Raw genomic sequence first — 24,936 nt, forward strand, 5'->3', positions numbered from 1 at the left:
TGTTGTGAACTGCCTCGCGAGGCGCACGCTAGAACGAACTGGCTGATTGTCTCGATGTCGTTCAGCCGTCTTAAGCGTTCAGTTTACCCCATGTCTGCTCAATGCGGGGAGGCACAACTAGTGAATCTAGCAACGAAAGTGGAGAAGGGAAGTCGGGAACTTCCCGATTCCCCATGGGGCATTCAGTGTGGACTGGATTTATGCCCTAGTGTGTTTGCGCGGGGATAGGCGGCAGCTCCACTCTCATGATACACCGCGTGGGATTTCCTCCGGTATCCTCCCCCGCGGGGAACGACGGCAGCTTGGCGCAAGAGAGGAAGTAAAAGGTGACGTGGGAGGGTACCAGAGACTAATTCATTAACGCAGAAGTCCCGAGGATGGATTCTATACTTCATTTTTTGATCTCATCTCCCTAACAACTTTGCAATGGACAAGCCTGGTTTTGTTCTTGTTACCGGCGCAACGGGCTTTATCGGCGCCCACATCGTGGACGCATTGCTCGCGCGTGGTTTTCGTGTCCGAGGAGCCACGCGAAGCCTATCCAAAGGCCAATCTATGATTCAAGCTCGGCCGGAACACGCACATAACTTGGAATTCGTTCAAATCGACGATTTTCAAAACCCCGGTGGCCTCTTCGATGCGGTCAAAGAGGTGGATGCAGTAATCCATACAGCAAGCGTAAGAGGAACCTCGGGGCTTCAAGATGAGAAGAGATCCAGCTGACCACAGAAAAACCACAGCCCTTTACGTATGACACGACCGACAATGTCAGAGAGTTAATTCTGCCCGCTATCAACGGCGTGAGGGCCATCATGGAGGCTGCGCAATCTAATCCCCAGATCCGACGCGTTGTGATCACATCCTCATTTGCTGCAGTCTTGGATGCAAGCCGCCACGGCCCGCCTTATTTTACCTACACTGGCGACGATTGGAGCCCTCTCACCTATCAAGATGCTGCCAATCCGACTACGAATGCCGTGATCGCTTACAGAGGGTCCAAGAAGTTTGCCGAACTCGAGGCGTGGGACTATTTACGGGAACACAAGGCGCAATTTGATCTTGTTTCGCTGTGTCCTCCGATGACCTTTGGGCCCGTGGTACATCCCGTCAAGAATGTAAACAAGCTCAATGAGTCCAACGCTATGCTATGGAGAATTGCAATTGGTGCAAGCCCTCTTCCTGTCTCCCGTGTTCCTTTTTGGGTTGACGTCCGTGACCTCGCTATAGCGCACGTGAACGCGTTGATGGGGAAAGAGCACGGTGGAAAAAGATATATACCTTCATCACCCGAGAGGTTCTCATACGGCGTTGCTGCAAGGATAATCGCAGGGAAATTCCCTCAACTCAGAGACCAGGTGACTCAAGAGGAGCAAGCAATCGATGAGACTTATGGTCTAGATGGAGAAACCGCTGGTTGTGAGCTGGACGTTTTATACCACGCATTCAGCGATACGGTGAGCGATTTAATCGCACAAGCGATTGTAATGAAAGATGTAAAGGACTAAACAATTACACTCTGCCGTGATTTGAGTCCGTAAATAGTACATGAATGAAAATGGTGGGCTACTCTGCCTGTTTTATTGATGTCGACCTCTTACGTTATCAATGAACTTACGCAACTTTTTAGAAACGACTGATCAGACATACCTAATAATGCAAAGTGTGAAGCGTCTCTATCCCTAGCTGGAATCCTAAATTCCTTGTGTTCCCTACCAGCAAATGGGAGGATCAGTTACGCGGGGGGCAAAGGCCAAATGTGTCTTGTGGGAAGAAAACAAATGAGACACCGAGAGCACTGTTTCAATTTGACATCGCAGGACAGACTCGTCATATTTGTGATCATCCAGGGATTAGTGATTGGTTGTTGTCGCGGGGGTAGGCGGCAGCTCCACACTGAAAATCGGGGAACTGGACGTGAGCCATTCACGCCGGACGGCATGTTTCCGAGCTTCGTTCCCGGATAAAGCTGATTTGTGAATCCCCCGCATGTCCACAGCTCACAGAGCTATGGCAACAAGCGTGGGATTCCAAATGAGGATGTGGGGGTTATATCTAGATCTTCATTTATGTGTTCTTCATTCCGCTCTTCTGATCCCTCTGCTCTACACATCATCCCTAAAACTTTCAGTGATTTTTAGTCGCATTAATCGAGCTCGGGAAAATGGACTCAAATTCCAACTTGACAGAGCACGATGTCACCATCACGTCTTTCGAGATTGTGGATTTGCGGTTTCCTACCAGTCTGGATGGTGTTGGCTCCGATGCCATGCATGTCGGCACGAATGGATCGCACCCTTTCATCCAACTGAATACTAACCAAGATGGTCTATCTGGCGAGGGTATTGTGAGTTCCATCCTCCCCAGTTCTCACGTCAAGTGGTGATTTGTGAAGGGTTAATTTGAATATAATATTTGATATTTACAGGCATTCAGTAATGGACGCGGGAGTGAACTGATCTGCATGGCCCTTGACATCTTTGCAAAACGGGTGGTTGGGCGAAGCATGCATGAGCTAACCCGCAACATGGGTAAAACATGGAGATACATGGTCTCAGATTCTCAGTACAGATGGATCGGCCCCGAAAAAAGCGTGACCCATCTTGCTGTCGCTGGAGTATTGAATGCAGTTTGGGACCTGTGGGGCAAGATTCTCGGCAAGCCAGTCTGGAAGATTGTATGCGACATGAACCCGGAGGAAATCGTGAGGTGTATTGATTTCCGATACATCACGGACGTTATTACGCCAGAGGAGAGCATTGAAATGCTTCAACAGACGCAGAAAAACAAAGACGCTCGACTTCAGGAGGCAATGGAAAACAGAGCAGTTCCAGCCTATACCACATCCCCTGGATGGATGGCCTTTTCTGGAGATCGAATGCGCGAGGTTCTTAGAGAAACTCTAGCTGCTGGCTACACCACTTTTAAATTCAAAGTGGGTAGTAGCATTGAGGCCGACCGTGAGAAGCTATCTGCGGTTAGAGAGGTTCTTGGCTATGACTCGGGTTATCAAATCATGATTGATGCAAACCAGGTATGTTATGGTCACACTAGGCTCCTGGCATTGAGAATACACTCTAACAGCCAATTTTAGGTCTGGAGTGTTCCAGAAGCCATCGAATACATGAAGCAATTGGTCGAGTTCAAGCCAGTGTTCATCGAAGAACCTACAAATCCTGATGATGTTTTGGGACATGCTACAATCCGCAAAGCGCTTAAGCCTTACGGTGTTGGCGTCGCTACGGGGGAGGCAGCTCAAAACCGAGTGACTTTCAAGCAGCTCCTACAAGCAGAGGCCACAGATGTTTGTCAGATTGACGCAGTTCGACTCGGAAGCGTAAATGAATGTCTTGTAAGCCGTACTAAGAGTTTTAAAGGTCTGGATATCACTAACATCCCCAAGGCTGTCATGTTAATGGCTTTGAAGTTCAATGTCCCATGCGTGCCCCACAATGGAGCTATGGGACTGACAGAGCTTACATCTCATTTGAGTACAATTGACTATATTGCTATCAGTGGACGCAAATCAATGCTTGAGAACGCAGACAGTCACCGGGAGAACTTGAAGTACCCTTCGAAAATCGAGAATGCCCATTATGTTACTCCACTATCCCCTGGTTACTCGACTGGTTACACGGATGAAGCGTTTGAGAAGTACACTTATCCAAATGGAACATTTTGGGATAGCGATGTGGGAAAAGAGATTATTGCTCAGCCGACTGGAGGCGAACTTTGAACTGTGAGATTGAACAGAGTCTTTAGATGTGCGTTTTAAATTCATAGAGATCTTCTCCAACACTTAGACTCGTGACAGAAACCTTTGCTTTTTCTGTAATCCCTCCAAAATATCAACAACGGCTTCCAAACTGGAAAAGCCCCATGGCCGGATATTATCCAAAGCCTCAGTTTGCAGTTCGTCGATGTCAGGAACCAAATGCTTCAGGACAGGGCTTAGAGAGGCGAGCGTCAACACCATTATGGCACCTAAAGACCTGCAGCATGTTAAATTTAGCGAACTAGTTTTAATAGGTATCCACATACGATAAGGAGAACGTCCACGTATATTGACTTGGCGTGGCCAATACCGGAGTGGTACTGTGGATATAATATCGACAGCTTTCAATGCAGAGTGCAGCCTTTTCGATCATGTAGTCTGTGGTGCGATCCATCCCGTGATTGATTATGTAGAGCAAAAAGGGTCGATAAATGATGTGCCTGGCAGCAAAGTATCGAATTCGTAAAATAGATTTGCGGTCGGTCGCTGCGAAGTCGGGCTCTGGGCTGAAAAGTTGCGGCCGAAAACGTTCGGGAATTGATGAGTGCCATAGTTCTAACTGCGAATGTAGCTCGTCACAGATTGACCCTATCGTTGAAATATTTTCGATAGGAAAATCCTCATTTGCTGTCAAGGTAGTCGTAGATAGAGTTAACACGTGTTTCTTCTTTGGGTAAAGGGAGTTGTGGATACGGTTCAGCAATCGCCGAATAGAAATTTCAGCCAGGTAGCAGGTGGACTGCATGATATCAATATTGGTACATTCTGGGAGACTGATCTCGTCCGTCAATTGCTGTAAACCACTTCTTGGAAGTTCGAGCTCCGCAAGACGGTCGCATTCCACCAGGAAGCACGACCAGAAAAGCCGAATGATACTCTCGCGCCAGTTTGGCTCGCGTCGCGCTCATCTGCCCTGTAATACTTTGAGCATCTATCTACGGAAATGTGTATCTGAAAGGAGCCTACCTGGAGAGCTTGACTTGAAGAATTGTCGTCGCCGAGTAAATGAGTCGCCAACTCTGAAGGGGACGCACGATATATGCGAAATATACGCTCGCCAGAACCAGAGCCTGGGGGAGGATCAATTCGCACGTGAAGCACCATGAAGATTGGTTCAAGAGTGTGGGTATTGCTTGATGCATATATTGCATCCCTGGTGGATTGCTCTGAAGCTCTTGCAAGTTTGGCTTAGAATTAGCGACAGCCCCCAAGGCAAAAACAACCATGCATAGTGCAGACGAGGCCTTTGCTGTCGGACCTAAATCGAAGAACCGCTGATAGATGGCTTGGAACTCGCCACGGTCGAGTATTGGATGATGATGATGAGCTGATGCAAAGAATGATTTCACTAATTCGTCAGATACATGCCGTGGGATACCCACTGGCGAGAGCGTCAGGGTCGAGCAATCAAACGATAGTTCGGATGGTAATTGATTCTTGGATTCCAGGAGGAAGAAAAGGTCCCGAGGGTATTTCCCGATCAGAGACTCTATGGCCGGCAACCCCAGCAGGTAGCTTGACGAGGTCTTGTGTTTGACCGGAATTGTTAAGGGCGGCAAGTTTCCGATCTCCGCGTGGGCTTCGAATCCAGTGAATAAAGGAGCAGCCGTGCATGATTGGATGGGTTCGAAATTTATCGAAGACGCCCTTGGTGAAGAGTGAGGCTGGTTAGGATGATAAAATTGTCTGCTATTTTGTGTAAGGATCTCAATCTGCCGGGATTGTGATTGTATCAGAGTCTCCAGATCTCGTATGCGACTCAGGATCTCCCGGGTTCCCCCGGAGGAATCGATCCTGCGCTTGTTAGACGCATTGATTCAAAGACGGCTAGAGAGGCATACCCTTGAGACTGTGTATCATCGTAGTGACACTCCACCTCCAGTTCCTGACAATGGGAGCAGGATGGCTTCAGAGCATCGCATCGTCGCTTTCTGTAATCAGTTCAGTCAACGTGGTGCTGCGCATATTTTGGAAGGCGTGACTTGCCGGCTCCGACAAAAGGTGCATGCAAGGGCAACACGTTTCCTGTGATAGCTCATTCTTATACTATTCCTTTCTTTTAAACTTCATCTGTGAAAGGGCAACAATACAGGAATATTTGGAGGCCCATAAAAAGCGGACGCCCTAGAAAATGATTGGGATGATGGAGAGAGGGTTGGAGAAATTGGGGGCGGGGACAGGAAGTGGAGACTCGAAGGAGTACGGCCGCACTGTCAGCTGATTAGCAGCATCGGCATAGACACAGAATATATCTACAGTATTTTGATTAATATAAGAGAAACTGTGAGATAACGCTGACAGTGTTAAATTATGCGCTTGAACGGAGATAGTTCGCAGAGAAATACCTCTATTCCTCCTTTTTTTTATGATCTTGAAAAGGTTGCTCAGGCATCGTTGGAACCAGCATTATAGCCAGCACCTCTCTGGGTTCTCCTAGTTCAATATCTGCAAAGTTACCAGCCCGTGGTTGTGGGTTTTCCATAGATTTATCAGTCTCCGCCTTACCAGCCTAGAAGCATACGCCTACGTAGAGAGCAATTGCCAGTGAATCGTTAAATTAACGTCTCTTAGATGCATTGCTAGAGGCAATCTTATTTGACACGGAATATGGTCTCAATATGCTAGAGTTAGCTGCACGAGTGCCTACTATATATCCCCACGTACGCGTAACTGGTCCACATGGGAGGCAATGTCGGATTATTTCTTTGACTAGTCACGGCACTGACTATGTAGAGTGAGAGTTTATGGTTAGGGACAGCAGGCCAGCTTTCCCATTTAACACTTCGCATGATCTAAATACATAGTGAAAAGGTCCCAAGTTCAGTTTCATCTCCCAGGGAATGTAGTTTGTCAAATTTTGCATGTAGGTTCCAAACGGTTTTCAACTGCATGTCTCAACGCCACAGGAAGATGATCTGTTGAGGTCATTTTGAACAAAGAGACATCATAAGAAGTATTGGATTGTGGAGCAATAATCGAATCCATCTAGGGGATGTGGCAACCATACCGGAAAAAAATTAGCATTTTGATTCAAGTCCGGCACCGGATGGACGACTCATATCATGAATAATAAAAGTGGCACCCCACCGATCTTATCAAGAACTAGATCTATATTCTCTATCGTTTGCCCCATATACCGTTACCCATCCGATGTTCATCTCCGCGGGCCAGAGCACTTTGACCGGCGCGGTGGGTCAGTCGGAGCTGTGCCGTAAAGCATTTTACCCACAGCTATTGCTTATCAACGTAAAGTGGACCAACTAAAATATTAGCCTCGACAACAAAATCAGACCCCCCTGCAGCGGGGTTTCGTTCTTCCTGCGTCAAGAATTTTTACACCCTCTGCTCGCCTGATTGTCAACTCTTATTTCCGATCGATTGAGTACTACCATGGCGACACACATGCAGAGAGTTGATGACCCCGAAGGGAATACTCCCACTGAGAAAGCTCCCACAACAACGGTTGGTACTGATGGGATTGATCGGCATGCCGATTCTTATCACCCAACAAGATGGCAGAGCAATGTCACCATCGTGAGCTGTGTATGTTTGTATCCAAGGCCGAGCATCTCGCGTTCCACCTATTGATTGATTTTCTAGTACATCGCAAACTTCAGTGATGGTTTCCAAAACAGCCTTGCGAATCCGACCAATGTCATCTTCAAAAAGCTCCTCGGGTCTGGTGGCTACTCCTCTGACATGAAGACCCGGATCAGTAATTCCTTAATCATTGGTGCTATTCTTGGAGTTGTGGTTCTAGGATATACCTCGGACATGTTTTCGCGACGATCAGGCTTGCTTTTCACATCGGGCCTAGTTGCTATCGCTACATTGTTGTCGACACTTGCTCTACAGGTGCATCCTTCTCAAAAGATGCTGTGGTATTTCGTCGTGGTTCGTGGAATCGCCGGCTTTGGTGTTGGAGGTGAATATCCACCGAGTGCGGCTGCTGGTATCGAGGAATCTGACGGGGTGAATAACCAAATTCTCCGTCGGACAATATATCGACATTGCTAATTCTAACAGGTCATGAGGGCTTACCGCGGGCCACTTTATGTCTCGTTCACAACGCTGATGGCCACTTTGGCTAGCCCAATCTTGCAGATCGTCTACTTGATCTGTCTGGTTGCTAGCAACAATAACTTAACCATCACTTTCCACGCAATCTATGGCATTGCTACTGTTCTGCCGGTGATCATCATTGTCCTCCGCATGTTTATGGTCGATTCGACGCTATTTCATAACTCCAACTTCACCAAGCAGCGACGGCCCTTCCGACTCTATGTCCTTCTGGCACGTCGGTACTGGTGCCGTATCTTGACGACGTCTCTGGCCTTTTTCCTGTACGATTTTATCAACTTTCCAAACAGCATCATGTCTAGCACGATAATTGCGTCGCTGGTGAAGGACAATGATATTCGGAAGACCGCAATTTGGCAGGTGGTTCTCGCCGTTCTTCCAGTGCCTGGTGTGATGATTGGAGCCTGGCTCACTAACGCTATTGGCCGACGCAATACCGGTATTCTGGGCTTTGCAGGGTATATGGTGCTTGGATTCATCATTGGTGGTACCTACTCCAAGCTGTCTAAGAATATTGCAGCCTTTGTGGTGCTCTACGGTCTTCTCCAGGCATTCGGCCATATGGGCCCGGGAGCGACTATTGGCCTAATCTCAACCGAATCGTTCCCCACGGCGATGCGAGGCATGGGATACGGTATTGCAACTGCTTTTGGTCGAACTGGCGCTGCGGTCGGAACCGAATGTTTCACTCCCCTGCAAGAGGCTGCTGGAAGTAGCTCGACTTTCTATCTAGCTGGTGGAGTTGCAGTCGTTGGGATTCTGGTTTACTGCTTGCTGCCCGAGAGTAGCCGTCTTGATTTGGCGCAAGAGGATCGAGAACTGGAGGAGTTCTTGGCGGATCAGGGATACGCCATGGAGAAGGCAACTTGATTGAGATGAAGTGAGCGTTCTGTCAGTTTTATCTTTGCGGCAACATGATTGTACTGATCAGCGCTTGATATATATCATGTAAATGGGATGACGGGGGAGCAAGTAGAGAACATTTAAAATATGTAGTGGTCAGTGATGCGGAGTATTTCAAATAGTTGAAGATGCATTATATATGAGGTGGAAAGAGCACTCTTTCTGGGGTGAAGATAATAATATGGAAGAGTGATAATCGATCGGCAAAGCGACCGGGGGATCCTTTAACCGGAGGCTCATCTGTGTAGCTTTTGCCAAGCCGCCCCCAATGCAGTTCGTGCAACCGGGTCAATAAAATACCACAAGTTCAAATCTCAAACGTTTGATTTAACAAACAGTGTGCCTCCTTTCCCGATTACAAGCACGATCTAGACTTTCCATATACGAAACAACAGCCAAGGGCAAAAAGCCAACGTGGGCTCAGCCGGGAATCGAACCCGGGTCACGTCCAGACAGGAAATGTTGCACATTTCGGGCACGCCCGAAGGACGTATCATACCGCTAAACTACTGAGCCTTTTGATTGGCTGATTGATAATCTTTGTTATAAGACTGGCAGTCCAAAAGTCCGAATGTAGAGGTCAGAGGAATGGTCCAACCAGACTTTGGAATGGTCTTTCTAAACGGGTTATTGATCGTCTGCCCCGATGCTCCATACGCGTTAGGATTAATTCGAGCTATTAGAAAGCCTCAATTTACAGAAATTTCACTGCTTGACCATCCAGATTTTGGACGCAGGGAAGATAGTGGTCTTTCTAGCGGTGCCTTTGGACGGTTGGATACGAATCAGTATAACTATCGTTGATTTTCTACTTGAGCCGTGGATTTGAACACTTTCACGAGGAAGGTTCTCCAACATTCTCATAAGTATATTCGATAATCCTCATAATTCCGTCTTGTTGAACTAGCGGTTCTAAATAACAGCAAATCTGCTTGAATAATTCCCAACTGGTCGAGGCAGCCAGGGTATGGAGAATCAGGTACGCCAAATCTGCATTACACATGAAGGTTCCGGAATTGATCGCAACAGGTGTGTACCTGCCCGAATAGGCTGGCGTTGCAATACTACCGCTGGTGAAGGACGCTGATATCTAGAAATCTAACAGTATTTTTGCTCGAAAACAACTACGACTTTGCCCGTTTGCGACCGGGCTGCATTTGGCATTACCTAACAATAAATTTGCGGGTTGGCCTTATCTTGCGATGCTTGGGATGCAGAGTATGTAATCTGTGGCAGACCTCCAAAGGAGGCTAAGCTGTATTGCTGCTCCTCGATGGGAAAGCCCCCTGTTTGCTTGCAAGCTACGGGATGATTCTTCCCGTAAGGCCATCAGCCCAGACTAGGCACGGGCCCGTCTTATCAGCCACGTCGGCGCCCCCGGTCCCGCTTATGGAACGCCCACACGTCGCGGGATGGCCCTTGGGAAATTGGGGGGCACTTGAGCGACCAAGATAATCATGATAACTTTCCAATTTCCTGGTTGATGGACGCACTAGGGTGCTAGAGGCGTACGGACGCGGCGTGATTTGCCCGCTCGGTTCAGCCCCATTCCGCCCCTGACGTCTCTTAGGTTGGACATACTGTGCAGTATTAATTTACTCACCCTTCCATCCACGGCACGGAGGTCCTCCAGAGAGGTCCCAAGCGTCCCAACCGCAAAAACCGCGTACAATGTAACATGACTCGTGGCCGAGGAGACAGACTCGTGTCCCAAGACGGCCTAGTGACTTTCGTCGCCGTTCTTGGCTAACAGTCCATTCCACTCGGCACATCCAATCACAATTGACGAGATCGGGCAAAAAACGTGGCTCAGACCTACGCAAGATTGGCCCATCTGGAGAGAAGTAATACTCCTGTTCCACTCCAATTCGTGCCTTGGATGATGGTCGTTCTCAATTTAACCCCGCTTCTGGCCATGTTCTTACCGTAAGTTAACAACTCGACTGTGCCGTCATACTAAGTGGCCTACCCATGGGACTGTGAAAGTGCTGTATGGGGCCTGAAATGTCACTTGCCGCCCCTCTGGTTTAGTCGTCTGCACTAGTCTTCTTACGGGATAATCTGACTTTCTTAGTCTGTTAGAACTCTTGGTCTTTTTGTGGAGATTCCCTTAGCTTCTTAGCCTCCGGGCGCCACTGGCCTCAGAGGATCACGCCTCTTTTCTACCCTGGTCTCCCCGGGCCAAACCGCGCGTTGAGATTTCTTTATTCTTTCTCAACCTCGTCAATCTGCACAGAGTTGTAGGGCTTCGATCCAGCTTTGGACTTTTCCCCTTATCTTCAACTTCCTGATAACCTTGTGCAGGTTATCTTTCCAACCTCATCATCTCAGAATCTCTACTACTTTTATTCTTTCTATCTTTCTGGGGTTGCTATTCCACGAAAGTCCTCCGGAATTCTTCAACTTAGGTGCCCCGTGAAAACGACAATCTTGCGCTCCACGATATCTACGACTTCGGTCTTAGAAACTCGAAGCCCAATCCTTCGAGCTCGCAGCCCATTTTTTCCAAAGCGACATTCTCCTGCCGCAACGCAACAGTTCCAAACCCTTGCGACACCCATTTTGGATATTTCCATCCGGACCATCGCGACTTTTGACCCCCTCCTCTTCTAACCTTTTGTGTGGATCCCAAACCCTCGACCTCCGGACAATTTGCCCAAATCAGACCCATGCGACAAGAAAACAATTGAAAATATCGACTCGAACCTGCCCTTCACCGCCGGTGATACTGACAAACTTCCAATATCGCCTGCGCTCTGGCCCAATCCGTATCAATTGGTAGAAAAATCTAGGCCAATCCACTGTTGACACAATCATGGCTTTTGCGAACCATAAAGACAAGGGGACGGCCACCGATGTTTCAGACACTCTAGGTCTGAAGACCGAGGGCCCCCATGATGTCCAGGAGGGTGTGATGGCTGATAATGCCGACAACCTCCAGCGTCATCTTGGGAACCGTCAGATCCAACTCATTGCCATTGGTGGTTCCATTGGAACGGCTCTGTTTGTTAGTATTGGAACAGGTCTATACCACGGCGGCGCTGGAAGCTTGTTCCTGGCTTACAGCATCCAAAGTATTTTCCTGGCCATGATCAATAACTGCCTTGCCGAGATGAGTACCGCTTACCCCGTGAGTGGAGGGTTTATTCGTTTGGCTGGCAAATGGGTCGACGATGCGCTCGGCTTCATGGTCGGCTGGAACTTCTTGTTCGTTTTTACTTCCTCTCATTACTTGCCTTTCAGTCCCTGCTCCTTCCGTTCTACATGTGGATTCGAGACGGGCTCTGAGCTAACAGACATGGTAGCTTCTATGAGGCGCTCTTGATTCCATTCGAGATTTCTGCGTTTACACTGGTTCTTTCTTTCTGGAGTGAGAAGGTCACTGAACCTGGCCCCGTTGCGGGCATCTGTGCTGGTATTATTTTGTGCTACGGGTAAGAGTCCCAATTCCAGCATACCACGCCAACCTGGAGATGGACTTGGAACGCATTTCTCATTTCATGACATCTGTGTTCGACTTCTATCGCGCGACCCTCTTCCGCGGGTCTCCACGCGATATATATGGATCATGCTAATTCACTCACTCCAGCTTCCTGAACATGTTGGCAGTCCGAGCCTACGGTGAAGCCGAGTTTTGGCTCTCTGGTGGCAAGGTCGTCCTGATCTTCTCGCTATTTTTCTTTACCTTCATCACCATGGTCGGTGGAAATCCGCAACATGATGCTTATGGGTTCAGAAACTGGAACACCCCAGGCGCGTTTATGGAATACCTCGACACTGGGGCTCTTGGCCGTTTTGAAGGTTTCTTGGGAGCTCTGTGGTCCGCTTGCTTTACCGTCGTCGGACCCGAGTATATTTCCATGGTCGCTGCCGAAGCCAAACGCCCTCGCATTTACATCAAGAATGCTTTCAAGACGGTTTATCTCCGATTCGGAATCTTCTTCGTTGGTGGCGCTCTGGCCGTGGGCATTGTTTGCTCTCCCAGGGACCCGGCATTGACCAAGGTGGTAATGGGAGAGACCAGTGGATCTTCTGCAGCCGCCTCGCCATATGTAATTGGCATGCAGAATTTGGGAATTGCAGTCTTCCCTTCCATTGTCAACGCGTGAGTACCTCCCTTTCGAGAACATTGATCCCCGTTGAAAGCTGACCATTTTTCTCTTCGCCAGCCTCCTCCTGACTTCAATCTTCTCGGCCGGTAACACCTACACTTACTGTGCCATTCGTACCCTCTACGGCCTTGCACTGGAAGGAAGAGCCCCACGAATTCTCACCTACACCACTCGCCAGGGTGTACCTATCTACTGCTTTGCAATTGTCATGATCTTCCCGATTCTGTCCTTCTTGCAAGTTTCAAACAGCTCTTCCATCGTCATTACTTGGTTTGCCAATCTTGTCACAGCTGGAGGTAAGAGTTAGATCTACAATACTACCTTTCTATCCGGAAATTCTATCCGGAAATACAAAGAGATGCTGACCGCAAAACCAGGTTTGATCAATTATATCGTGATCTCTCTGACATATATCTTCTTCCATCGCGCATGCAAAGCACAGGGCGTCGATCGCAGTTCTTTCTCCTACTTTGCCCGCCTTCAACCCTTCTGCGCATATGCCGCATTTATCTGGATGATTTTGGTGACCATTCTCTATGGATATCCCGCGTATAAGCCATGGAATGTCTCCACGTTCTGGTCAGACTACACCATGCAGATCGTGATCCCTCCCCTTTTCCTCATCTGGAAGCTCATCAAGAAGACCAAGTTTGTCAAGCCTCACGAGGCTGATCTGGTTTGGGAGCGGCCACTTATTGATGCATACGAGGCCAGCTTCATGGATCCCCCTGTCGGCTTCTGGAGGGAAGTTGGCCAAATGGTCGGTTTCCGGCGGGTCAAAGGTGGCAATGATAAGCGTCGTGCTTCGATTGCCCAACCTACTTCCAATGGCGTTGAGGAAGGTGCCTTGTCGTGATGTCTCAAATGAGGGGAATCTGTTTCACTCACCTTGCCACGCCAGTGTGATGGTAGGTAGACTGTATCATGGCTAGTCTTCCCACGCACTTGGTTGCAACTTGGCAATTTAAAGTTCAGGAGTTGCTATTATGGCAACTCTACGCTTTATGACTTATGTGATTTCTATGTACAGGCTATAGGCGTATTATCTCCTGGGTCAAGAATTATGTTCGATCCTTGATTCAAGTAGATTTATCAGTTTCGATACCAATCCGTGCCGTGCCTTCACTTTCGAGACCGTTAACTACTACATGATTTCTGTAAAACATAGTAAATAGAACCTATGTGAATCAAAAGATAATATCTTAAGTGATTTATGCCTACTCTAGGTGTATACTCCAAGGCTCCGAGGAAAGATATTCTATAAAGAAGAGTAAAGAGTCACATACTTTCTTTGCTTCACGATTTTGAATTTGACCACGAATGTTATTGAACTTCGGACTCTGTTCTTATAAGGTTTATCTCTTAGTACAGTAGCTCCCAATGTAGACTCTGCCGGCTTGGTATATATCAGCTCATTTGCAGGACTTTACAGCTCAACGTCCGTTAATGTATGATCCCCGACTCGTTTCTCTTGGCGTTTGAAATCCTGCTTCTTTTTTCCGAAAGAGGACGACAATTCCATCGGGTAATATCTTACTACATGCTAGTAGAGGGGATTAGAATTAGCGTTGAAGGGGCAGCAATCAAGAGACAAATTCCATAACACCTACTAAATCTGCATCGCCCGTAATATCTTGCATGATCCTCTCAAAAGACCGATCATAGTAGTTATTGGCCCTCCCACTGATCGAGATTCCCCTAAGTATGGGTTATGGTAGAACGGTAAGGCAGCAATCTCATCAGGCCATGGGATTGCATGTGCTTTCACTTCATATTCATCTTCCGTTCGATATGCCTTTTTTGAGTAGATTCATCCTGGTAGCTTAGCTGGATCCCGATGAGCCGATGTGATTTCCCCTGCACAGTCAATACTTTGGATGATATAAAGGAAAAGGGAATACGTACGGTACCAATTGACGGCACTTTTGACGCTAGGCCTTTGAGATAGATCAACAATAATGATTGCAGGATTGTTATCTTTCAGCTACTTCACACGGTCCGGTGATATGCTATGACGGCCCGAGATATCCTAGATATCAAAAGTGACGATCCAGTGGGTCTATTTTGAATACACATTAGAGGAGAGTCAGAGTGGTCATTAAAGGCGCATGAACTAGGGAAAAGTGATCATCATCTAAAAATGGTGGTGTATCTTGGTAATTGCCGTTATTTTCTAAATAAGCATACTTTGTTCAGCCCATGCTTAAAGAGACATACCGTTGTATATATACACGGTGTGCATTCAAAACCTCTGGCTGGAGAGTATATTGGGTCATATATGGATCCCTGAATGATGTGAGATACGAGACTAGTCTTCAGGACTGTCAATTATGTCACATACAACAAGCTTTGGAAATCAGTCAATGCCTTGCCGACACGTGCATCGCCGAGTAATGCTAGCTTGAGATGTCGGTCGGATGTAAAGGTAACCATATTGATATGGAGAGAAGTGATGAAGTAGGCCCAACAGAAAACCAGCAAGGGTGGCTCAGGTCGTAGGGGCTCAGATTGAAGGGTTGAGAGGGGAAATAACAAGAAGGCCAGAGAAATGCGGGGCAAAACAACAACTTCAGCGCCGAATTGAATTTTTGAACTATCTCAGGAACCGCGCCAGTTGGCAACTTCTAGTAAACGGCAGTTTCAATCTAACTCCCTGCGCTATCATTCGATACCGGTTTCGAAGCTGTTCGACCAGTATTGCGATGTTGCGCGCGTCAAAGGGCGTTGGGCCGGTCCCGTCAGGGGCCTCCGGCGGCCCATTGAAAAATTCGCCAACGAACAGAGAGCGCGTACTGAACGCCAACCACGCTGCACACGATCTTCTCAAGGAATTGGGAAGGGGTCAGAACGCCAAACCAACCCCTAAAGTCGTCAACTTCCTCCGGCAGGTGGAAGACCTGACGAAGGACCTCCTGTCGACGCCCCTGACCGATTGGCAGCAGGAGCTCGAAGCGCTGCGCAGGGATCTTAAGCAAGAGATCCAGGCTGTCAAAGCAGCAGTAGAACCGCCAGTGAGGCAGACGGTTCGATCATTCGCAGATATGGTCCGCACAATGCCTGCGCCAGCGCACTATCTCTCCTCGAGCAGCTCCTCGAGCTCGCCAACGCGCCCATCGGAGGTAGCACGTGACCGCGAAGTGGTAGTCTGTCTAGGCGACCGCTCGCAGGTTAGTGTGTTCCGCCGTCTAACGAGTGCTGAGCTCACCAAGCGGGCAAACCAGGCTAGGGCGAAAGCAGCCAGAACCACAGGCACGCCGGCCCTCGCATCGGTCAAAATCATCGCATCGCGCCAGCTGAAATCAGGCGATCTCCGATTCACCGTGTGCGATGCCAAGGAAGCCGAAATCATGCGAATCCACCGCGATAAGTAGCCGAAAGGGCTCTGCAAGACGGCATACGTGCATATGCCAACCTGGGGGATTGTCGTCCACGATGTCAACGTGCGCTCGCTCGGCATCAATAAGGCGTCAGAGGATCTTACCGGCGTGCAAGATAAGGTTATTAAGGACCTACTTGCGAGCAACGTGCAAAACTGGGGCGAAGGGGCAGAGATTACTAAGATCAGCTGGCTGCGTATCCCATCGGGGAAGAGTGGCTCGTTGATAGTGGAGTTCACTTCTCCAGTGCTGGCTAACGTGGCGATCGATAAGGGGGTCCTCTGGGATTGCGATAGCCTGACAGCGGTCCTATACGATAGGGCGGCGCGTGTGCGGCAGTGCTTCAACTATCAACAATACGGACATATAGGAACCACCTATGCCAACGCCGTCAAATGCGTGTATTGTGCGGAGGGCCATCAATCTCGGGATTGCCCGTCGAAGGATACACGGGAGAATAAGTGTGCTAACTACGAGGGTACACACGCTGCGTGGAGCACGGAATGCGAGGCACGCTAACGTGAGGTTGAAAAGATAGCGGAGCTATCGAGACATCGGGGTAGATACCACCATATTCCGGCTCCATACAGTATCAACCAGCCGCCGGCCACCTTATATTCCTCCTCCGCCAGCTCGTGGGGAACACCGAGGGACTCATCATCGAGCGAGGAGCTCACCAGCGGCGTCGAGAGTAGCGGTCTCGCGCCAGCCGCACGCCCTAGCAACGGGGGCAAGGGCACCGGCCCTACTTCACGAACAGGAACTAGCCTACAAGCTAGTCAGCATACACCTAAGGATAGCGCTAAATCGGTAATAACGACATCATCAGGTAAGGGGAGGGGGAGACCACAGAAAGCTCGGAGGGCTCGGTCCTAGCCAACAGAGACTAGTGAAGGTGAAAGTGAAACTAGGCCAACGGAAGGCCAATCCCAAGAGCAGCCGATTATTATCAGTCAGCCGACAACCAGCGAATAACAACCGACATTCCAATTTTCGACAGCACCAAGCACCTTTCGATTCTCTAGTTTCACAGCGCCACCCCTCGATAAGATGGATTTCCAACCAGAAGGACCAAGCTCGCAGGCTACCACCGGCAGCAGCGCGCAATCCAAGGCCGATAAAGCAAGGGCAAGAACGGCGAAAGCGAGAGAGGCGAGAGCAAGAAAGATCGCTGAAAGAAAGACCAGCAGTAACGACACTAGCAACAAGTTACTATGCGTTATAAGCCTAGCCGAAACGGCTAGTCAGGAACGGATTAAGTCGGAACTCAGCTCAGAGCTCGATGAGGTCAACATGAGAGATCTAGAACGTTAGCTTGAAGCCCACAGGAGCGATCAGGACTATCAACCATCGTCACCACCGGCACAAGAAGGGCGTAGAAAGCGAAAGCAGCCTCACAGCGAGGATCTATCTCTCAACATTCGCCAAGCTGAGAGACGCAGGATACTACACAGCAGGAAATCTTCTCGATCGAACCGCCAATGAATTATCACAGCCACCAACAACACACACCAAGAGAACCGACGAGCCGCGAGCTTAAAATATATCAATATAACGTGCACAGATCGAAGGACGTGGTAATGGCGCAGTTTCTGCGGGAAGAAGAAGTTGTCAGCGCCGATATCATTGCAATCCAGGAGCCGTGGGAAAATCCCTTCCAAGATAACACTCACCACCCGTTAAAGCAGACGCATGATCTACTATATCCAGCGGCGAGCGAAACGGGAGGCAGGGCGAGGGTGTGTATGTTCGTTTCGAAGAGGCTGGGCGAGTACGCTCACCTAGTGTACTCTCGCGACTGCCACGAGGTCCGTTTGAAGACCGAGTCTTCTGGAGAGCTTCGAATCATCAACGTGTATAACGATCAACAATATGGAGCTACTCTGCGCCAGCTACAGGAGACGCTGCCACCTATACGCGAGCAAAAGGGGGTTTCCTACCTGGTTCTTGGCGATTTTAACCTACACCATCCGGTCTGGGGCGGCGACGATGCCCCACGCGATGCGAAGGCGGAAGACCTCCTAGATCTTATGGAAATAACCGGCCTAGATAACTGGTTGGTACCAGGCACTATCACACGCGATCAGGCTGGCTCACAATCTACGATCGACCTCGTTCTCGCCTCATACTCGCTACGAGAGCAGTTAATAGCGTGTGAGGTTGACCGAAGCGTCCACGCCGACTCAGATCACCTGCCGATTCAAACCCTGCTCGAAATCAACGTTCCAGAGGCCGTAGATCCTATCAAACGGCGGAACTGGAAGGCTATAGACGTGGAGAAGTTCCTTACCTTTGTGTCGGCGAACCTCCAGGACTGGATGCGGCAGGTTACTTCACCCCACGATATCGACCGCGCTATTGACCACCTACTCGATACCGTCCAACAGGCAACCCAACAGTCAACCCCCTAGGCGAAGCCGTCAGCGAGGGCACGCCAGGGCTAGACTCCCGAATGCACGGAAGCGATAAAGGCGTCTCGTAGGCAATACCGACAGTATATACGCACGCGTGACGATGAAGACTGGAAGGAATACACATTAGTAAGAAACGCGAAAGGGAAGATCATCAAGAAAGCAATGAAACGGGCCTTTCGTCAGTGGGTGCGTGATACGATTGATAGAGGCCCCCGCGGTCTTTGGAAGGTATCGAAATGGGCCTATACAAGGGATCAGCCGTCCGGGAGCAGCAATATCCCATCATTGAAAAGAGCAGACGGGGGATTAGCAGAAACCAACGAACAGAAGGTCGATCTGCTCCGCCAGGTGTTTTTCCCACAGCCCCCACGAGCTGATCTCTCTGACATCGATTCTTCGACCTCACACCCAAATCAGATCGCCTTCCCTACGATCTCTCAGCAAGAGATAATCGATGCGATTAAGCGAGCGCCGCCGGACAAAGCGCCTAGGGAGGATGGTATCCCGAACCGCGTGTGGAAGCTACTGGCAGGTAACAGCCACTTCGTGGCGATTCTGGCGGCAATCTTCGATGCGTGTATGCGAACGGGTCACAATCCTCGCCACTTCTAGGCCTCTATCACGGTGACGCTTCGTAAGGGCGGCCTGCGTGATTTCCGGCAGCCGAAATCATACCGACCTGTCGCCCTACTAAACACCCTCGGCAAAATCCTTGAATCTATCGTTGCCACACGCATCGCATAGGCGGCCGAGGAATATAGCCTACTACCAAAGACCCATCTTGGTGGCAGGAAGGGGATCTCGGTAGATCATGCGATCCAACTTATCCTAGACCGTGTGCACGGCGCATGGGGCTCAGGCGCTAGCAGGAAGGTTAGCATACTTCTACTCGACGTAGCGGGAGCCTACGATAATGTATCCCACGAACGGCTTCTACACAACATTAAGCAGCTTCGACTAGGCCAACTCACGCCATGGATTGCATCATTCCTTCGCAACAGGAGCACACGCATCAAGTTACTAGGATATCTCTCAGATAGCTTCCCCACGCCCACTGGCATCCCACAAGGATCACCAATCTCACCAATCCTGTTCTTGCTGTTTAATGCCCCCTAATCACTGCATGCGGTATCAGAACAGGCATTGCGCAGTCGATTAGCTTTGGCTGGGTAGACGACGTGGCAGTCCTAGTGGAATCGGAGTCGTACTATAACAACACAATAACACTAGAGAAAATACTCAACAAGGCGAATCTATGGGCCAGACGCCATGCAGCAAGATTTGCACCCGATAAGTTCGAACTGATCCATTTCACCAACCCTCAATCCGACGACGACAATCCACAAGAGAACAACGCCGAGAACGACGAGAATATCGATATATACGACTTCGATAGAGCACACCCTCAAGGCAACGACTAGATGCCCGTTAGAATCGACGAATTGTCGATACAACCAACACAGTCAGCTAAATACCTAGGCGTCTGGCTAGATAAAGGCCTCGATTTCAACACACACCGTCAAAAGCTACTCGCGAAGGCCAACGGCAGCCTCGAAGCCCTCCGGGCGATGACAGGATCAGTATGGGGTGCCTCACTATCAGCAATGCGCAAGGTTTACCAGGCAGTAGTGGTGCCGCAGATGCTCTACGGGATATCTGCTTGGCACTGTCCTGCTGCGAGGGCCATGCCAGCCGGTGAACTACGACGCACCATCAACGAATTCACCAAGATCCAACGACGTGCGGCAATTCTCATCAGTGGTGCATTTAAATCGACCAGTGCGGCAGCTCTTAACGTCGAGCTCTTCTTAACGCTAATTCACCTACTTATGGACCAAGTCATTCAGGAATCAGCAATACGAATCCAGACAGGTGCTATGTGGGCCCAGCCAGAGTGTCTACGTCGACAGCAACCACGATCACCCCAGGAGATCCGGAAAGGGGGGTGGAGCCCTCTAGAAGCCCTCCGATAGAAGAAAGACGGCATCCTCGACCCAAGAGGATGCGTGTGGGAATCACGTAAAGCGTTTGTTCTAGCGCCATGGGAGGCACGGATCCCATGCGTTATTAACCAGGATGCAGAGGCAGCGCGAGCCTCGCATGACAAGATTGAGACGGAGTCTCTATTCTAATAGGCCCTCTCAGACTGCACCCCGACAGTCGTATAGGATTACCCCCGAACGATCCTGTTCTTCACAGATGGTAGTAGGTACGAGGGCATGGTAGGTGCCTCGGCCGTTGCCCCGCGTGAGGGTATTTTAGACCGACGGCACCTTGGAACAACCGACGAATCCACAGTGTACGTTGCCGAGCTCAACGGCATTGAAATGGCTATCGCCAGGTTCGTCAACCAACATCAAAATAACATAAGGCTCATCGTTTTCTCCGACTGCTAGGCCGCCATCCAGGCGGTGCAAAATCCTAAGCGATCGTCAGGCTAGTTCGTGCTCCAAGCCATATACGACCACGTTCGGGCCCTCCGATCGCAAACGCCCACGTTCGATCAGATTCCCATCGAGATCCGTTGGATCCCCGCACACGTGGGCGTTCCTGGTAATGAGACTGCCGACGTTGAAGCAAAGTTGGCGGCAACGGGAGGTGGAGTGGAGAACGGAGCGGAACAACCCTACCCCGAGGGGTCCGCTGGTCGAGTCCTTCTAGCAACGACCGCGAAACGTCGAGTGCGGCGACGGATTAAGGAGAGATGGGCACAAGAGTGGGCAAAGGAGCGAACTGGTAAACCGAACCAGCGGTTGGTCAAAGTTCCAGACAAGAGGGTGCTTCGGCTCTTTGATTCTCTATCAAAACCGTACACCTCGATTCTGATTCAGATGCGGTCAATGCGCATTGCACTGAACCACTTCTTGTATAAAATCAAGGCGGTCGAATCAGATCAGTGCTACTGCAGCGAGGGGTCTCAGACACCGAGACACATCTTAATACAGTGCCCGTTGTACGCTGATCTGAGGAAGACCCTCCTTGACAAGATCCGGATGACCGATCTTGGGGATTCGACGGATTACGATGCAATTGTATCGCACTCGCAGGCCACCCGCTACGTGGCCGAATTCATGTTACAAACAGGCCTTCTGGGACAGTTCCGGCACGTCGAAACTGAACCAGAACCAACAGGCGAAGAAACAATAGGCCAGGACAGACTGGCAGGCACAGGGGGTGAAGACGCTGGGTAGGAGGAACGCTAAACCCAGGGCCGACCGAGAGGTCTTGGAAAACTACATCCAACATCAACGAACGCCACCAATCGAGAACGAAGCAGGAGGATGTGGATGCTGGAGAAAGCAGAGATGGAGATGCGGAGGAAGCGGCAGGCCAATATGAGGGCGAACTGAGAAATATATTGTGGGACTGAGGGTATTACGGGCGTTTTGGTACTGTTATTGGGCTGATTTTATATGGCAATACGCCGTTTTCCTATGTATATACTGTTTCATGCGCACTGGCGTTCGGATCACTCTTGCTTCCGCCGGAGGAAGCGCCTGCATAGCCATTACGCCACTAGTTAGGCTGCAACAGGTTAATAGAGTGTTGATTGATTGATTGATTGATTGACCAGAGAAATGCGAAGCAGCAAAGGGCGAAGGCAACGGTTGATAAGTAAATACGGCGGTGATTTGGGGCGTAGGGGGCCAACCGAGGTACCGTTGGTGACCGGGGGGCCATTTGACGAAAAAATGAATAGAGAATTTGTGAAAATTGAATGACTAAGAGGTAATTAAACCCTCTTTAACTAACTATATTTCCTTCTCAACTCGTATTTCTTTGATGCGCACAGGCAACACTAATGTGTTCTCTTTTGCACCCTAAGTATCACCACTCCACTTGATGCCACAAACTCTACGAGAATGCGATGCCTTGAAGGTGTCAGAAACGCGTGTGACATAAAGGGACAAGGTAATTTACCGCCGTCGCAGATCACAGATTGTCCTGTAATATTTCTTGCTCGTGGGCTAGCCAGGAATAAGACTAAGTTGGCTATGTCCTCTGGTGTCTGTTAAAGAGATCCGAAATGAAAAGTGACAAAAAAAACAATAACTTCAGCGCCGAATTGAAATTTTGAAATATCTCAGGAACCACGCCAGCTGGCAACTTCTCGTAAAAGGCAGTTTCAATCTAACTCCCTACGCTTTATTTTGATACCGATTTCGAGCTTCCTCGACCGATATTGTGATGCTACGCGCTTCAAAGGGCGTTGGGCCGGCCCTAGGGGCTTTCGGAGGCCCATTAAAAATCTACCATCGAATAGAGAGCGCGTACTAAACGCTAACTATACTGTACACGATCTTCTTAAGGAATTAGGAAGGGGTCAGAATACTAGACTAACCCCTAAGGTCGTTAACTTCCTCCGGTAGGTGTTACAGCCAGGCGAGAGGACTAGGTCCAAGTCGGTGCATTCAACGAAGGCAACTAAATCTAGAGGGGAAAAGAAGAAGAAGATCTATCTACTGCGTGGAAGCCCCTTTTGTTATAGGCTAAAGGAACCTTCCGTCAAACACCAAACACGAGTTGACCAGTTCTCTACTCGACCCTTCACTCCAGTCCGTCCTCGATCGTCACAGTAGGAAGAAGACCTAACGAAGGACCTCCTATTAACGCCCCTAACCGACTAGCAGTAGGAGCTCGAAGCGTTAGCTAAGGGTATAGGTTCGGTAAGGCCCCTAATATATATAGGTTAGTATTTACCCTATTAACTATAGCGTCTAAGCTAATAATACCCTAATAGGCTATAAGAAATAACGTCCGATCTTAGGGATCCCGTCGGTCTATATTAAGGCTATCACTAAGAAAGTTAAAGATTATGTCAACATATAGATGTTGTGGGGTCACATAACAAAGGACCCACTCATATAACCCCTCTCTCATCTAGATCTTCTCTAAAAAGATCTATCAGATTGATCCTCAACGATCTTGTATTGAATTGCATACTCGCATTGAATTGCCTATCTAGGCAGGAGACTAACACTCCAATACTCTATCCTTTCCTATGTGATCTTTTGCCGTGTTTCCAAGATATAAATACTGTTATGTTTCCTAACTAAATTGAATTAAGTTTATTATCCTTAGTGATCTCTCTTCTAGATCGGTGGTACTCTTCCATAATCGTGGTACTTCTCCTTTATAGAAGTGCGCACGACCGATAGACTCATAACCGTGTATTTAGACACTACGTTAAGTATTTACCAATCCTTATACACACTATCGTCTTGTGTGTATAACCACGACTTTATGGTCACCGCCTAAAGTCCGACAGATTAGCTAATAAAACCCGCTATCTTTAAGTAGATAGTATAATATACTATAGACCCTATACCTAGACGGATTTCTAGGCTTATAGTGAAGAGCTTCCTTAAAAGCTTTATTAAACTTATAGGGATAATAAACGTCGGCCTCTTAGGTCTCCCCTAATAGTCTAATTCGCTTATACTCCTACTTAAGTGTCTTCGCGAAGATACCGAGACGAGCGAATATCGAACTTCGAAGGTCTATATTTGTAAAGATAACTACTTACAGGGTAGAAAACCTGTTGATCAGGTAAGGTTGGAAGTACCTAGTGAAATTCGTGGTAAGACTGTTTCTTGAGGAGTCTGAACCTACTCCTCAAGGTCCTAAATTTATATACAGTCTCTCATACAAAACAGGGAACTAGAAGAGGGGTAACCACGGTATGAGCGTACATGAGCTGAAAGGTTGTGTAACTAGCCAACGTGGCCTACTAACAGGGTAGCCCTTTAGATACGCCACCGAGGAGCTGTCGACTGACCGCCGGGTCGGCACCCTCTTAGCAGAACGCCCGGGCCTCGTGCGGCCTGGGGCATCAGTCTACGAATAACCTCAATATCAGGATATCATAACAATTATCCCCCCTCTAAGGGCTCGCTCGCCCACGAGCGACGGAAGATGTAAATAACACGTAGGGGTAACTAACCACGTAGCGGAGTAGCTAATCAGAGGTGGATAGGCAGAAAGGGTAACTGGTGGGATAGGGTAAACAAAGATATCGCGTTTCTTTGTTTATAAAGAGACCCCCTCTCCTTCTCGTTCCCCTTCCTCTTTTATACCTCTACTAACTTTCTCCCCCTTTCCAAGACCTTATAACCACGCGCCTTTTCGCTAACGAATACCCCTTGATTTGGTTTGGAAACCCCCACGATACCTCGACGACCCCGCGCCGGGACTCGTCCCCTTGCGGATAACCCGGTCTACCTAATGATCCTCTGGTGTATGTACTATGTCCGTACCGCGATTATCGACTGGGATCC

At 49.0% G+C, this 24,936-nt stretch overlaps 6 protein-coding genes across 6 annotated transcripts; all 6 read left to right on the forward strand.

The window, feature by feature from the left end:
* Window positions 1–426: 426 nt before the first annotated feature.
* Window positions 427–1,505, forward strand: N7496_010717 (SDR family oxidoreductase; the record flags this gene model as incomplete). Its single annotated transcript, XM_056703630.1, has 2 exons — window positions 427–678; window positions 741–1,505. The coding sequence occupies 2 exons, from the start codon at window positions 427–429 to the stop codon at window positions 1,503–1,505; spliced, it is 1,017 nt and encodes a 338-aa protein (XP_056549590.1).
* Window positions 1,506–2,161: 656 nt separating this feature from the next.
* On the forward strand, window positions 2,162–3,733 carry N7496_010718 (enolase C-terminal domain-like protein; the record flags this gene model as incomplete). Its single annotated transcript, XM_056703631.1, has 4 exons — window positions 2,162–2,344; window positions 2,426–3,031; window positions 3,092–3,349; window positions 3,401–3,733. 4 exons carry the CDS (start codon window positions 2,162–2,164, stop codon window positions 3,731–3,733), a joined length of 1,380 nt encoding a protein of 459 aa, XP_056549591.1.
* A 3,429-nt stretch (window positions 3,734–7,162) lies between these two features.
* On the forward strand, window positions 7,163–8,722 carry N7496_010719 (uncharacterized protein; the record flags this gene model as incomplete). The annotated part of the gene is made up of 3 exons (XM_056703632.1): window positions 7,163–7,315; window positions 7,373–7,744; window positions 7,799–8,722. The coding sequence occupies 3 exons, from the start codon at window positions 7,163–7,165 to the stop codon at window positions 8,720–8,722; spliced, it is 1,449 nt and encodes a 482-aa protein (XP_056549592.1).
* A 2,848-nt stretch (window positions 8,723–11,570) lies between these two features.
* On the forward strand, window positions 11,571–13,723 carry N7496_010720 (General amino acid permease AGP2; the record flags this gene model as incomplete). The annotated part of the gene is made up of 5 exons (XM_056703633.1): window positions 11,571–11,962; window positions 12,061–12,189; window positions 12,345–12,860; window positions 12,925–13,163; window positions 13,245–13,723. The coding sequence occupies 5 exons, from the start codon at window positions 11,571–11,573 to the stop codon at window positions 13,721–13,723; spliced, it is 1,755 nt and encodes a 584-aa protein (XP_056549593.1).
* Window positions 13,724–15,569: 1,846 nt separating this feature from the next.
* N7496_010721 (uncharacterized protein) lies at window positions 15,570–16,238 on the forward strand (the record flags this gene model as incomplete). Its single annotated transcript, XM_056703634.1, has 1 exon — window positions 15,570–16,238. One exon carries the CDS (start codon window positions 15,570–15,572, stop codon window positions 16,236–16,238), a length of 669 nt encoding a protein of 222 aa, XP_056549594.1.
* Window positions 16,239–16,271: 33 nt separating this feature from the next.
* On the forward strand, window positions 16,272–16,763 carry N7496_010722 (uncharacterized protein; the record flags this gene model as incomplete). Its single annotated transcript, XM_056703635.1, has 1 exon — window positions 16,272–16,763. One exon carries the CDS (start codon window positions 16,272–16,274, stop codon window positions 16,761–16,763), a length of 492 nt encoding a protein of 163 aa, XP_056549595.1.
* Window positions 16,764–24,936: the final 8,173 nt, after the last annotated feature.

This window comes from Penicillium cataractarum (assembly GCF_028827025.1).
Source record: "Penicillium cataractarum strain IBT 29864 chromosome Unknown utg000009l, whole genome shotgun sequence".
Taxonomy (NCBI): domain Eukaryota; kingdom Fungi; phylum Ascomycota; class Eurotiomycetes; order Eurotiales; family Aspergillaceae; genus Penicillium; species Penicillium cataractarum.